The 15,297-nt window shown below is 31.0% G+C and overlaps 1 protein-coding gene and 1 long non-coding RNA gene across 12 annotated transcripts; one reads left to right on the top strand and one right to left on the bottom strand.

Moving 5' to 3' along the window:
* Positions 1-2,896: 2,896 nt before the first annotated feature.
* On the top strand, positions 2,897-5,980 carry LOC107370540 (uncharacterized). The gene is made up of 2 exons (XM_015938524.3): positions 2,897-4,360; positions 5,340-5,980. Exons 1-2 carry the CDS (start codon positions 3,101-3,103, stop codon positions 5,574-5,576), a joined length of 1,497 nt encoding a protein of 498 aa, XP_015794010.2. The 5' UTR covers positions 2,897-3,100; the 3' UTR covers positions 5,577-5,980.
* A 3,841-nt stretch (positions 5,981-9,821) lies between these two features.
* LOC107369622 (uncharacterized) lies at positions 9,822-15,282 on the bottom strand. 11 transcript variants are annotated; one of them, XR_016199283.1, is made up of 7 exons: positions 15,087-15,282; positions 14,369-14,690; positions 14,181-14,271; positions 13,847-14,012; positions 12,027-13,609; positions 11,551-11,900; positions 9,822-11,217 (listed from the first exon to the last, which is right to left on the bottom strand). It is a non-coding gene; the product is annotated as an uncharacterized LOC107369622 (long non-coding RNA). The 11 variants fall into 11 exon arrangements; XR_016199282.1 differs by having other exon boundaries at positions 14,181-14,249; XR_001570353.3 differs by having other exon boundaries at positions 14,391-14,690.
* Between the last annotated feature and the right edge of the window lie 15 nt (positions 15,283-15,297).

The raw sequence follows: 15,297 nt of genomic DNA, 5'->3' as shown, positions 1-15,297 counted from the left end.
CGCCTCTTTATCATATTGATGTATTACTCTTGCCAATATCACCTTACAGGTCAGCATTTGTGTGCATTGAATGAGTCCAACTTGGTAGAGCAAAAACAGCGCAGAGAAGAGAAGAAAAAGAAGAAGAAAAAGTAAAAACTGAAATTCCTAGAAAGATCAGAGTTTGCAGCCTTCTTTCAGCTTCACATGGAACCCACTTTTTGTTGCATTTTTCTGACCAAACTTTAATCAACAGTCAACAGTTGTAGTGCATTAGCATGAAACCAATTTGCTAGCAAGTAAATCAACAAGTAAAGAAGTAAAAAGGAAACTTTGAGAAACAGTTAAAAGTGAAACAAAAAAGCAAAGTGAAGCTCGTTAATTAACCATTCATTTGGGTTTTAAAATTAGCACAATTTAGCATGACCCTGAATATAATCAATCTGTTAATCTTGGGCTTAAACTATATTTAGGTTAAATTAACTAGACGATCATGATAATTAGCTAATTTAATATTAATTGCATTACCATAAAGAATGGAAGTTGAACCAAAAAAACAAAATCATTTTCAATGTTATTTGAAACTTTCATCTTGACCTTGGCTTTAAGGTTGAAGGTTAATTGTTTTCAGTTTAATAATTTGTTGCAAATGTTACATGATTGTGCTTTGATTGGTCAATTAATTCATCAATCATTAAAAGGAAATAAAAGTTTTCAAATTAATTTCTCAACTTTTGATAAGTTCTGACAATCAATTTGTGATCATTCAATTTCAACTCTTGCCTTTCGCCATCACAATCATGATCATGTTTTTTTTCACGGCTTATTATCACATTCAACAACTATCATTTTCAATTTCAAATCACATTATCAAATGGATAAAGATTATTGTTATTTTAGATGTTTTGTGATGCCATGAATAACATTTCATGCTGAGTTTACCTTTACGCTTTCCACACATTTTACTTGTATTCATATTTTCAAGGTAAGTTGATGATCATGATTATTGGATAGTTACGGTGATGGGTCATTTGAGGAAAAGACAAGTGAACGAGAGTCAATTGAAACATAAGCATCTTAGCGAATGGAATCTGAGCAAAGATGAAATTGGAAATTTTCATCAGATTATTAGAGCGATCCATCGATGGTTACCCTCATAGAGTCAACTTGAGACGAATAACAAACACTTTTAAGTTACTCTCTGGGCCTTGTTTCATCAGGGAAAGGGTTTTCTTAGTTTCGATTGATTTGTCCGTAAAAATCAAAAAGCTTGATCAAGAAATTTCTTCAGCTTGTGGAAGTTCATTTAAAAATAAAGTTGTTAAAAATGAAATTCTAATACCGCATGTTCGAGTAAAATCAAGCCTGAAAATGCTTTAGAATGTTTTCCAAGTTATTCCAGAAAAGATTTGACCATTTATAACAAGTTTACACTTGTAAATAAGTAACGTGTAAATGGATATTAAATGTAAGAATCGTTATGTTAATATCGTTATTTGTCTGTAAATAATCATATCATAATAATTGCATTATGAAATACAATTTGATGTTGATTGACTCAACATCAGATTTAAGACGATTAACATGAAAAGATATCATGAAGAGATGAAAATTGATGTTAACAGAAAGGTAATACAAAGGTTTACAGAGTGTGCAAAAGATGAAATTAAGATTAGGAAGGAAAAGGTTTCAATAAATTCATTTCAATGTAAAGATCAAGTTTAAACAAACTGTTTTGGTTAAGACGGTAAATGTGAGTGACTTAAGAAACATTGACTTTGCTCTCAAATGAAATGTTTATTATCATCAAATCTCAATCACTTTTTGGGGTAATAATGGCAAAAACAACCTCATGATCTTAAACTTTGCACCAAACGTTTCGAATGTTTATTTGAATCTGATTTTAAATCATTATATTAATGAAATTATCGCAATTAACTTCAATTGTTGAAAGTCTCTGGTAATCTAAAAATCCTTTTTTCATAAAGTTTGTCACTTTGAGGCCAAATTGCGCTTGCAAGTTCACTCTGGCTCTTGCCTTTTCCACCAAAATGGTGGACTCATGGTGAGCTCCTCCGATCTAAACACATCTAAAAATGTTAATCAGATGGAGTAAGATCAAGGGCGTATTGTGAACAGTTTACCATAATTCAGGTCATTTCGAAGTTCATTAAAACAACTAAGAATCAATTTTTGTGTTTCTTTACTTTTCGACCACACAATTGACAAACAAAGCATTTCAAACTCAACAGATTAAGAATTTGTATCTTTCATCATCATCATGATCTCATCTGATAACTTGAGCCTTATTAACCATTGATTTCAAGATAGCTTTCTAGTTTAAAACCGTTTGATCAACCTAATAAATTGAATCTTGAAAGTTAAACTGATGCCAAATTGAATTTAAAGACTCTTTAAATAACATGAATTTGGCTTGCAAATTTCACTTTGTTTGCATTTATTTTGATTAATGGCAATTGCAACAGACTATTTTCAATTATTAAACAATGTTCAATCTTGAACAATCTGTGAAAAGAGATGAAACAAATGTAAATCCATAATCAACTAAACGAGTCAATTCTTCAGTTTTTAAAGAAATATTTCAATACAAAATCTCAACTTGAATGCTGTAGAGTACAAGTTTCAATGATAATTGGTATGATTTCAATGAAAAAAGGTACGGCCATTAGGTAGAGTAAAAGAGAGAGAGTAAAGGTAAAGATGATAAGAAAGAGAAAGAGAAATGGCTTTTCTTCCCTCAACTCCTCCTCAAGAGAGAGACTGAATATTTCGAGGCGGGCAAGAGGAAGATGTTGGACCAATAGAAGGCAGCCATTTTCGGATAATTTAACATGTTTCATCTCTTCTCCCTCAACATGCCCATCATCCTCATCTTCATCTCTCTCAACTCGGCAAACAAACAAACACACAAACGTTTGTACACTTAATGTTGTCAAGTTGAATCCCATACCTTTATGTACAAATGTAGAAGCAGTTACATTAAGCTCAACTCTACTTTGGTTTATAAACCGACAACTTTTGTGTAATTTTTGTGTTTCTTGTTTTTTTGTTTGTATCTACTAATTGTAATAGCAATTAATTTGGTTGCCAATTGAGAGTCATGGAGGATCGACCTGATGATAGTTTGTGTTCCAATGGAAGTTGTTCATCTATTGATCAAAGTGAATTAAATACTGGTTCCAATGCAACCGGTAACACTGTTAACCTGACTACCTCCAATGGTAATGGTAATAATGGTTCAATTAAATCGTCTCGATTATCCTTTAGTATAAACCATCTTTTATCCAAATCCTCTTCAACCTCACCAAATGAATGTGTAAAAAGTTTTGCCAAAAATGTATCACCACTCAATGATGAACCAAATGGGGCAAAAAATTTAACCTCATCACCACCAACAGCAACCTCATCATCACCCATTCCGGTAATAGTTTCATCTTCACCTTCATCTTCATCCAGGATAACAACACTGTCCACATCAACACCACCAACAACAACATCTCTAGCAAGCAACAATAACCATTCAAACAGCAACAATCATCATAACCATAATCATCATCATCACCATCATCATCATCACATCAAGGATGAGTTAATTGATGATTTAACGAGAAATGGTAAAGTCAAAGGTAATTTAAGTCCAATTTCATTTGGAAATAAATTATCATCAACTTTAATCACAGGGTTAAATAACAACAACAACAGTAATAATAATAATAATAATTCCAATGCTAATAGTAATAATAATCATTCTAATCATCATTATAACCGGTCAATATCAACAACACCACCACCAACTTTATCATCTTCATCTTCTTCTTCATCTTCAACCAAAACAGCCAATAATACAATCAACAGTAATTCCGGTAATTCATCGTTACCACCAATGAATCCACTTCGATTTGATGGTTCACTGAAAAGTTGTCCCGATAAAGATTTTGATAAACCAAGTGTTAACCATGACAATGGTAATGATAACCTTATGGCTACCAATGCCTTTTATCATCATTACATTACCGATGCATTTAGTGATTCAATGTTAAGGCTTCACGGTGTCCACCCTCACCATCCTCATCATCCTCACCATCCACATCACCCCTTGTACCATCATCCTCGTCACCCGTTAGCCAATGGAAACCAGGTTGCTCTTCACTTAACGGGAAGACCCTTTCAGCCAGGTCATCCTTTCCTGCCCATAGCGAATCCCTTTTTTACACCTTACTTTCGTAAACCGAAGCGAGTTCGAACAGCGTTTAGTCCATCTCAATTAATGGAACTTGAAAGAGCCTTTGACAAGAATAATTATGTCATTGGCAATGAAAGGAAAGAGCTTGCCAAAAAATTGAATCTCGGTGAAACACAGGTAATTAACCCAATTCAATTTTACACCCCTTTTCACCCACTCTACTTATTATTGATACTTTTTTTTATGTTTTGCAGTTGAATATTATTTGAAAAATTATTTTCATTTAGCAATTTTTATTCTTGTTTATTCATCTTTACCAGCAACAAAAAACCTACACATTACAGATTAAAACAGTTTAATTAGTTTACCTTTAGGATCATTTCATGGTAACACTTTTCAAGGAGAATCCAATTTACTAATCTTAAATATAAATCTTAAACATTAGTCTTGTTATTAACATTTTATCCAATCTTTTATTATTCATATCTTCTTTTACCTTGTCAAGTTAAGGTTGACAAATTTTCTCAGATGTTCAACATTTAACAGGATAAGAGGCAAAATGGTTAATTTCTCATCATCAACGCCATTATCTAGCTAATTAAACTTGATTGTTCACAAGCAGAACTTTGAATTTTAAGTTAAAAGAACAGAGTTATTACAATGAATTTATCTTCTAACAGATAAACTCAACATCAATCAAACAGTGATGCAGTTTGAAACAATATAACCAAATATTCATCACCAAAAGCAAACCAATTTTCATTCCGAAGCATCAAAACAAAACAAAACCCAAAACCAGTAAAAATCAAAACAATTCATTGAGATTCAAAATTCAAAATTCAAGTCTCAGTCGATATCCAATCTCATGCTAAAGAAGTCATAAAACAAGATTAACAATTTAAAGTAAATTCAGTAAAAATGTCAACTCTTAACTTGATATAAAGGTTCAGTAAAATTGAATTTGTAAATCATTAGATTGTTACCTTTCATTGTAAGATCAATTTGGTAAAGTTGGTTATCAATGAAATTGGGTTAAAACTAAATTGGTTAGCAATTAGGAAATTAATTGTAGAGTAAATGTTTTTGTGAGTTATGTTTCATTAAACACTTTGATTAACCGTTTCTTGTCCTTACATTTTGTTTTTCCCATCAACAGGTTAAAGTTTGGTTTCAAAATAGACGAACCAAGGCTAAAAGGCAAAAGCAAGAGGACGAAGATGGTTCCTATCAAGTGTCCAATTCAGGGAAACGCGGTGAACCCGATGAAAGTGAATGCATGTCTGAAGGTGATGAAGACGATGACACTGAAATGGAAATGTCCAATGGATATGGTTCATCAGCATCTCCAACCAAACTAACAACCAATCCAAATGAACATCTACATCATCGTTGAAAAGCTATTCACCAGCTTAGGAAAGGATACAAAAGAAACCAAAAAAGGATCTCAACATTAATAGTTTTTAAGTTAATTTTGAACATTGGTCATCACCAAACCACCAATCATCATCTCTTGACCATCACAAAGTATCGTCTCATCATCATCTTGTTCTTCCTCATCTTTCCCTCTAATCATCATTTTAATTAAAAGTAACTAAATTTCCACCTTCACCATATTTACATGATTAAAGACAAGATTATTCATTGTTTATTCATTAACAATTTCATGCCATATTTAATGATGATCATTATTATTATTGATATACATAATTATAAATACAGTTGTGTCATGTTTTCAAAAACATTGAGCAAAGCGCAAAATGTCAATCAAATAAAATTGAAAAGCAAAGTTGAACAAAAGTTTTGAAATTAATTTAAGCGACTCGGAAAGTTGAATGTTGGTTAACCGAATCTTTGAAAACCCTTTTTTTAACACCGTTTTCATGTCGATTTACATGATTGTCAATGAAGGAATGAAAAATAGCGAAAACTAAAGTCTCAAGTTGCAATTCAAGTTACAAATTTTGGTTCAATAACAATTTGTGTTTTGAATAATTTTCACTGGTTCACTGCATTGCCTTAGGCTTCATCATACAATGAAAGGTGAAGATGAAGAGAAAAGATGAAAACTTGATTTATGAACAATGAGAACTTCAGTCTTTTCCTCTCCTCAGAGATTCCAATATCATGTTAACTGTGCAAATTTTTGGGTTCTTTTCTCAATTAGTTTGGGAAGGTCTCCATCATCATCAAGACTCAAGCTCTTCTCTCTGTTTTAACTTGAAAGTAATTTCCGTCAAACTGATTGCATGATTTAACTAAATGATTAACTAAATCATTTACTGTATTGTTTAATCATCTTTAACCATTTAGCCTTAAAATTGCTTAATTCAATTGCACTTTAATTGAGCTTAAATTATCAGCTTTTCATTTTTATTTTTTCACCAAAATTTGCTCATTCTCTTGAACAAACCTTTTTCTAGATTCCCTCAGATTCATCACAATTTCAATTTTGTGACCATTTTTTGCTTCTCTTTATTTTACCTTTAATTTAATTATTATTACAATTTACAATTATCTTGCGCTTCTGATCTATTATACCTGTAATTTAAATGATTTGTGGTTTTTGTTGGTTCAGCTAAGTTGAACAGTTTAACCTTAAAGACAGTTGAAGGCAAACCCTTCAATTACATTTTGCTTTACGTTTTTCAAATTGCTATTTAACCAGGGAAACAAGCAAAGATAACAATAAACTTTTGGTCTCAATTGTTAACTAATTGTTGAATTTGTTGATGTAAACCTTTAACAATTAACCAAATCTAATTGTTAGCTAAAAATTTGATTAAATCAACACTTGACTGACGAATGGATTAGATTGGGCGAAAAGGCTTTTTCTTTCCTAAACAAAGGTTAAAACATGATTAACCCAAATTGAATGATTAAATATCTGCTTTTAATTAACATCTTTGAATATATTTTTCTTGCAACTTGCAATTAAAGATGAACACAATTAACGATTATCACGTTCAAATGGATTCACATTAAAACATGAACCAAATTGACAGGTAATTGATTGGTTCATTATAATACAATAATTGAAATGGATAAGGTAATAATAAAAAGTAATGACAAATTTAACGATCGGCTATTGATGATGTTGGATGAAAGATGAAAGGTTCAAGAAAATTGGAAAATGTGAATTTCTTTCAAGATTGCTACGTGAAAATGCTTACTGTAATCATCTTAATAACCCCTTAATCATGATGATAATTGTTATCAATTTATCCTTGAATTTTCACTGTAAAGTTATGAATATTTAATTACAATTTGGTAAGGTTATTAAAAGGAGTGGAAATGTATATTAATAATGAATCAAATAAACAGTTAATGTTGATAAGTGAGTTTACCTTTTTTTTGTTTGTTTGTAAATTAATCATTTGTTCACAACGATATTAAGAAAACAGAAAAGGTTCATTAATTTAGGTTCAAAATCGTGATTAGATTTGGTCAATAGATGATTACATTTGATACTTGAGTTGAGTTTCAATCTGTTTCATTGTAACTCAATCAGTTTTAACCTTATTTTGAACACAACACACAAATGAGACAATTTAGTTTAAACAAATTATGTAAAAACGTGTTTTCCGTTTTACAAAGGATTCAATGTTGAGCTAAGGTTGAAGTGAAATACATTTTAAAATGAACTTCAGTCGCAAAGGCCTTTACAAGTCCCAGTTTTCAATCTTTATCAGTGTTACAGTAATAACGTATAAAAACGATCCAAGTGTTGAGTCAATATCAAAATCAAATCTAAACTCTAGTCATTTGTCAAACAGTTGTGTCTTCACTTCTAATGATGCAAAATGGCCTGATGTTTAGCAATGAAAGAGTAAAAGTCACTAAACTCTGTTCTTGAGTTGGCGATCAGTCGAAGAGTGGTTCGATGAAAAATCGACTTTGAGATTTCTTCGATTGGCTGACTTCGATGTCTGATCTTAATGTTGAAATGTCCCCAAATAAACCCAAATATCTCAGCCTCAGTTTACCAAGGGAAAGTGAGAGTTTATCATTACTCAAACTTTCTTCATCAAACTCAATGAAATCGGTTTCAATTTGGAGTTTGTAGCATTTTGAGTCTTGGATGTTTATTCGAATCAAATGAACGCTCATTTCCAATCTTGATATAAATTTAGATAACCGTTATTCCGATGTAGATTCAGAAAAAGAAATGGTTTGTATTTTCAATCGATGCTTTTCTTGCCTCAAGTTGATAGTTTGAATACAAAGTAATTTGTAATTCAATTTTGTAATTAATTTGTTGTTTTACAACGTTCTGAGCAATTAAGTAGGAAAAGCAAACTATTTGGTAAATTAAATTTAAGAGCTCAATAATTATAAAGATTGTTATGATTCATTTTGCAGTGGATTGAAAATCAATTGATTGATTGATGAATGTTCATTTTATGGGTAAATTTGTTGATTCTTCCAATAATATTGAGAAGTTTCCATTTTACTTTTACTTTTTCGAATTCATTTTAATATCAATTGACTGGAAACAAAACGATAGGAATGATAAAAATATACAGCTTTTCAGGGGAAAGAAGATTGCAATTTCAGTTGGAAACAAGTAAATTTAATTATTATCGCGATTCATGCGAAAGTTAATAATCAAAGTAAACAAGCTTAATCAGCTCATTAATTGTTTTCTCAATTTTCACAGCAAACAAACACACAAAAAGGCTGTTCAAGAGTACAAGCTCTTCTCGTTTAACATTTCATTTACCCAAACCAATCAGTTGATTGTTGGTAAAACATTATCATTACATTGATCATCATCTTTTCCAATCTTTCACCTTCAACATCTCAAATGATCCAGAAAAAAAGCAAACAAAATCATTTGTTTCTTGTAAACCAAAAGCCAAAAAATGATTTTTCAATTAACTTTAATTGAGCAAAAGATGCTGTTCAAATGTACAAACAAATCATATTCAGTCGCATCTGTGATGTGAAACCATTCAAATAGCAACATTACGATCAGGTTAATTTGGGTAACATTTTGATTCAGCCAAAGATCAACTTGACTTGATCAGTTTCAGTGATCAGGTCAAGCTATCAAAACTCAATCTCAACATTAAATCAAAATTAACCACTAAAGTTGAATGCGAAATAGCAACCTTTAAAAATGGTTAACTCTGGTTGTGTCCAGTTTTCAGTAAAACCTAAATTTTCAGTCTTGATGTTGATATTTGTGATTAGTTAATGAAATAAGTTTTCATAATTTGATTATTTTTCCAGTTAAAGAGTCCAATGTTGTTCATTTGATCACTCAATCGACTAAGGGATACAGATGTTTAGCTTATGTGTTCAGTTAATGATTATATCAATGGTAATGAATTGATCAAATGTTTAACTATAATTGTATAGGATTCAATAGATTTGCGCAAAATCGTTTTCAATGATATTGGCAATGAACGATTATTGATGTTTGAAAGCTAATAATAATAATAAAGAGATGATAAATATATGAATATAAACGGAAAGGTAAAGTGTATGTTAATAAAATTGTTGATCAAGAGGGAGTTTTGTTATTGATGTTATTATTTGAATGTTTGAATGTTTTGATGATAGGAAAAGGTTGAGAGACAGAAGGAGGAGAAAGTAAATGATGAAAAATTTAAATATTGTTTGGTCACAAATTATATTATTATTGCTGTTTGGTACAAAAAAATGCCATTTTAATTCCCTTTTAAAAGTTACATTATTTTTGGTCATCATCATCATCAACATAATGCATGTGAATTGGATAGAGAGATGAGAATGAAAAGGAAGAGGAAGGAAGATGAAGATGAAGATCCTTTAGAGTAGGAGAGAGATGCATTTCAATACAATTTGTTATTATTATTTGTGTTACAAGTTGAAATTATTTTCTCAACTAATCATTATTATTATTATTATTAATATATTCATTGGGAGTTTTTTTCATAGGATTTTAAGCTTATTGTAAGGCAATTGGATGAAGCAAAGGGAAAATAGAAGCTCATTTGAGGCTTACTAAGCGTAATAGTAGATTGTAAGTGTCAATAGTAGCAATAATAATCATAATAATAATCTAATCTAATCTAAATAATAATAAAGATGGTGATAAGATACCTTAGGTCAAATGAAAATTGGCAATTGACATTAAATACAAAACATGGCCGTATAAACTGATAGATATGTTCACATTAAACATGTACAGAGAGGACAAAAAACGACACATTTCAATTGGTTTTAAATTTTTTGGTTCCTTTTGCTTTTCTTTCCATTTCTTTTCCTTGCTTGTTCCATCAAAGATTGAGTTTGATTAAGATAATAAAAAAATAATAACCCAAAGGATGTATCAATGGTGGCCTATTGTAAATACAACAATAATAATCATCTTTATGCTGACACAGAATGGGATTACTCTTTTACTTTTAGAGTATGCTTAAGCTTCTTGGAGGTTTTTTTTGCGAACCTTCAATGGTTCAGATCTTCATCTTTTCATCTTTGCCTTTGCGATTGCCTTTACGCTTGCCTTTGCCTTTCTCCTTTTCTTTCTTTTATTTTTTTCTTGCTTGCTGTTGATACCTTTACGTTTTACAATTGATCTTTTTTTTACAACTGCTCTTTTCTTACTCCACACAACTCGTCAGCACGTTTAATGGTAATCGCCACTTGAATGGATGTTGTTATAAGTATCGCCTATCCAATAATTTAGATGAACACAGTGAAAGAAGGAGAGGAAAATAAAAAAATATCAACCATATTGGAGACTCGCTTTTCGCTTTTTCCCACTTTATGATATCGTTGTGTGTAGAGGTAAGATTCAGCTCCGTCCTTTCGCGCTTTAGTTTAATCATTGAATTGACCCACTTAAACCGATTAAAGAGTAACCTCGTATTTACTGTTTAACACTCTTCAATGTAAATATTTTTTTATCCCTCTTCCACCTCGCTTTTGTTGGCAGCAGCACACATTGGATATTGTTGTTTGTTCAATCTGAAGAGGCTTTTGATTTTCCATCCAACCTTTTCCTTTGCTTCTTGATACATTATTGATATTTACTTTTACGTCTTCTATAACAATTGATAAAAAAAGATTGATAATTTGATTGTTATATCAATTGATTATTGGGTGGTTAGATGATGGTCACAAGGTAAATAGAATCATCATTTTAAGTGATATAATTCAATTCTGTTGATGTGACAAAAGTTGCTTGTTTGGTCATCAATTTAAATTAAAAGAGTAATACACAGACAAACATGCGAAAAACTCTTGTCAAAATGAGGTGAATAAATTGGGAAAGGGTTTCACGAAAGATTTGAAGATAAGTAAATAATGAAAATGATGATACATAATAAAGTTGAAAATTGTTAGCTAGCTAGTTAATTAATTAATTAATCATTTACCATTAATCATTAGAGCTAAAGGTTGGGTCAAAATAATAATGATGATGATGCTGCTTAACCTTGAGTTGAAACTTGTGTGTGTGTGTGAGTGAGTGTGAGTGTATGTTGCGTGTTAAACGCAAGCGAAGGCGTTAAAGAAGCTGTTATATCACATAGACATGGGTAATAATCAGGTAAACATTTTAAGATGCCCTTTCCACTTAGAAGGCTGATTACGGTTTGGTGGATTGGCACCTCTCATCATCTCCATTTTTCTTGAAAAAAAGGATAAAATACCATTCCATGTGTCAGTTGTAAGCTGATCCAGCCTCACTGGTGAGGATAAATTGAATAAAACAAATGATCTGAACCTGAAAAAAATACATGAGAAAATAAAGTTAAAATGGCGAAATGTAATAACGTATTAAATTAAAATTAAAGATTTATTTAGACAATTATAAAGTTATAATGTATTATATCGATAAATATTTACTTACAATTACTTAATCATGACACTTTTGATGGTTAATAATTTACTTTGCTAGGCTGACCAAAAGCAAGAACAAAATCGTTACCTCAATAAATCAGAAATCATTAAATAAATGTACTTTTTTTGCTGACATAACATGAACTGATTTGAACTTGAAACAATTTCAAATATTTTAAATTGAACAATTAAAAAAACAATGCGTGGTTAACTATTAATTAGTGAATTTAGAAGAAAAAAATAATCAAAATTGAATTAAAAGTTGAAATGCAAATCATAAGAGAATGGATTAACAGCTGATTTACTCCTTTAGAGATTGGTTGCCAGTTTGAGACGCCATTAAATGGTGCGCTTTTTGAATTTTATAGTTAAATTATTAATTTATACGGGTTGATGTAAATAAATTGTTAAAACATGTTGATGGTTACATTAACGTACAGTTTAAGCTTACCTAAAGCTAATAAAAATGATGATAATAATAATACTCATAATAATAATTTAAAGTTAATTAACAATTTTCAGTTTTCTACTTTTCTCAGGCTTGAACAGTAAACTGTTAAACAAGCAAACCTCCTATTTTTTCCGGTTAAAATCTTAATTTTCAGCGCAACTTGACATTAACAAGTGATGTCAGGCCAGTTAAGTATTTGATTTATATGATTAAATTAATCAAGAGCAAAAGACTGTTAATTATAAAATAAGAAGGTAAAAGACAGACATAGAACATACAGAGATGCATACGCTTCACAATTTTATAGTATTGAAATAGTTGAGCCATTAATGTAAACCTCAATGGCTGACAATTATAACAAACACTAATGTTAACCCACCTACTGTCAGTTAAATTCACAGTAAATAAATATAAAAATTATAATTATAATAATGATAATAATAATATTAATGATATTGGTTGGGTAATGATAATAATCAGTTGTCAGCTCAATTGAATAACATTATATAATAATCAAGAGGATAGGGAAGGTGAGAGTAGAAGCTATAAAGGAAAAATCTATGTTTTATGATAATAAATTGTCCATATAATGAATAAATAAAGATGATATAAGAATCTGCCAAATTTACCAAATGAAGGTTGAGATAGAAAGAAGAAAAAATTGTATTCTTGAACGTAAATCTCTTCAGGTAAATGATGGTAAACTCCATCTGGTAAAGAAAGAGCACTCAGTCCGTTCCCTGTTTCATTTTTGAGCAAGTTCACATTACAACCAGATAAAAGGCCATCTGATAAAGTATAACCTTCACCAAAGAGACCTAGAGAACCATTAAATCGTAAGCTCAGTTTTAAGGTGAAGACAGCCTTCCAAGGAACATGGTGAAGATTCCAATATTGTTCTAGAATCTGATGAAGATGGCAAATTTCTCAGGATTTTTGCTTTCGATACTTTGGTCGAAGATGATGAATTGATGATTTACAATCTTTGTCTCCCTAATTCATCCCACATTAAACTAATCTAAGCACTCAGTTGGCTGTTCAACAGGTAGGAACAAAATGGTTGAGCATTAGCTTAATTTTTGTTGTTGGGTTGTGGCTTTGAATCCTTTTCTTGCTAACATAATGGGATAACATCATTAAATCTGAATGCAAGAGAGAGAAAGAGAAAGATATTAAAAACAAAAACAAACTCAACTAAAACAAACTTTAGAGCAACAATAATGGCTAATGTTCATGAAATTAAATCAAGATAAATCCATCATAAATGAAAAAGATAATAAGATAATGGTAGCTGCAACACCATCATCATCAACATCATAAACGCAAGCACTAAACATTACTAATACGATGTTGTTGATGAGGTTTTAAGTGAATTTTACAGTGAAATGTGTAAACGTCAAGGGTTAATGAAGATAGAGCTAAGTTTGGTGACCACGATGGATTAACTGTGCTGTACTTGGTTGTCTTCTTCAACAATTATACGTCTACTTTGAGATGATTCGCGCGAGGCCATCAATGTCTCGTTAGTTACGCTTTTTTTCACTCCTGAAGAGAAAAATAGAGAGAGAGACAAAAAATAGTAAAATATTTCCTTAGGCAAAGGAGAAACTTGACTTGTTATAGACAGTGATATTTGAGTAAATCACTTTTTCATTCAAATTATTGTATAATTCATTAAAAATGAGCGAAAATTGTCAAATGTGTGAACGTTACCTGAATAATTCACATTCACATTAGTATATCAGCTGATAGTATCAGTCAAGAGATGAAGAAAGTGCATTTCTGGAAAGAGATAGAGAGTGGTCTGTAGTGAGTAGAGTCAGGTAGAGAGGAAGAGACAGATGAAATTCATGAAGTAAACAGGTAAGCAACTGAAAAGAGAGAAAGAAAGATAATCTCACAAGTGAAAAGTATGATATTTACTTTTCCCTTCTGAGCTGCTCGCTGTTTAAAATGAGGATCGAGTATGACAGGCAACAATTTACTTGGGAGGAGTCCATTTAGAGGCTTTTTAATGAGTATCCTCCAAAGACTGAGTAATTAGTTGAGGTCACTCTCTTGCTGGGTGAGAGGAGGCCAAGTTGAAGATGGAAACAGTACACATAACCATACCCATCTTGACATCTCCAACAGAACTGTCCATTTAACTTGTTGCACTGGTAAAAGTATAAAAAGAAACCATCAAAGCACTATTATAAGGTTGATTATGATGACAATTAAAAGCTGAGAATAAAAAGAATAAGAGAAAAAAACTGATTAGTATCAAAATTAATAACGTTGATCTGTTGAAAAGAGGAATACAAGACTGACGACTTGAAAGCAGTTTGTTGAGCTTGCAATTTTTTCACATAATTTATTGACAGCTTGATTTTATACTATTTAGTCGATTATTTAACAAACCTAAAGTCATTTGGTCATCTAATTTGGTTATAAATAAAGGTAAATAGAGAGAAAGAAGAAACTGAAAGATGATAAAGATACAGTGAAAAAGATAAAAAAAGGTATACATGAAAATGAGTACCTCTGTGAAAAGACCTTCAATCAACAAGGGAACCTCTTAATGAGTATTCATACTATAAATTAATTAATTAGCTTGACCTTGAGGACAGTGAAACTTACCTTTTGTATGCACAATGAACGCCATTAATGAGTGCTTAATTGAAACCACACAACGGAAATGATATAAATACGAGAACGGAAATAAAAGTAAAAAAGATAAGAAATAAATTATCCAAAACAAAAAGATATGATAAAAACATATGAAAGGTTTGCTTGAAACAATGAAAATTGAGAATCGCGCTATTGACCATTGTCATGGAGACAAAGCTTT

This window comes from Tetranychus urticae, chromosome 2, assembly GCF_039701765.1.
Source record: "Tetranychus urticae isolate SD_2017Ah chromosome 2, NJAU_TeUrti_SD_1.0, whole genome shotgun sequence".
Taxonomy (NCBI): Eukaryota; Metazoa; Arthropoda; class Arachnida; order Trombidiformes; family Tetranychidae; genus Tetranychus; species Tetranychus urticae.
Note: the sequence above shows the minus strand (reverse complement) of the source record. Positions and strands in the feature narration are given on the sequence as shown.

Excerpts from the sequence above, each read along its gene's own strand:
- LOC107370540 (XM_015938524.3), top strand. The coding sequence starts at position 3,101 with ATGGAGGATCGACCTGATGATAGTTTGTGTTCCAATGGAAGTTGTTCA. Across the intron at positions 4,361-5,339 it reads TGAATCTCGGTGAAACACAG|GTTAAAGTTTGGTTTCAAAA; the intron begins GTAATTAACCCA and ends TCCCATCAACAG.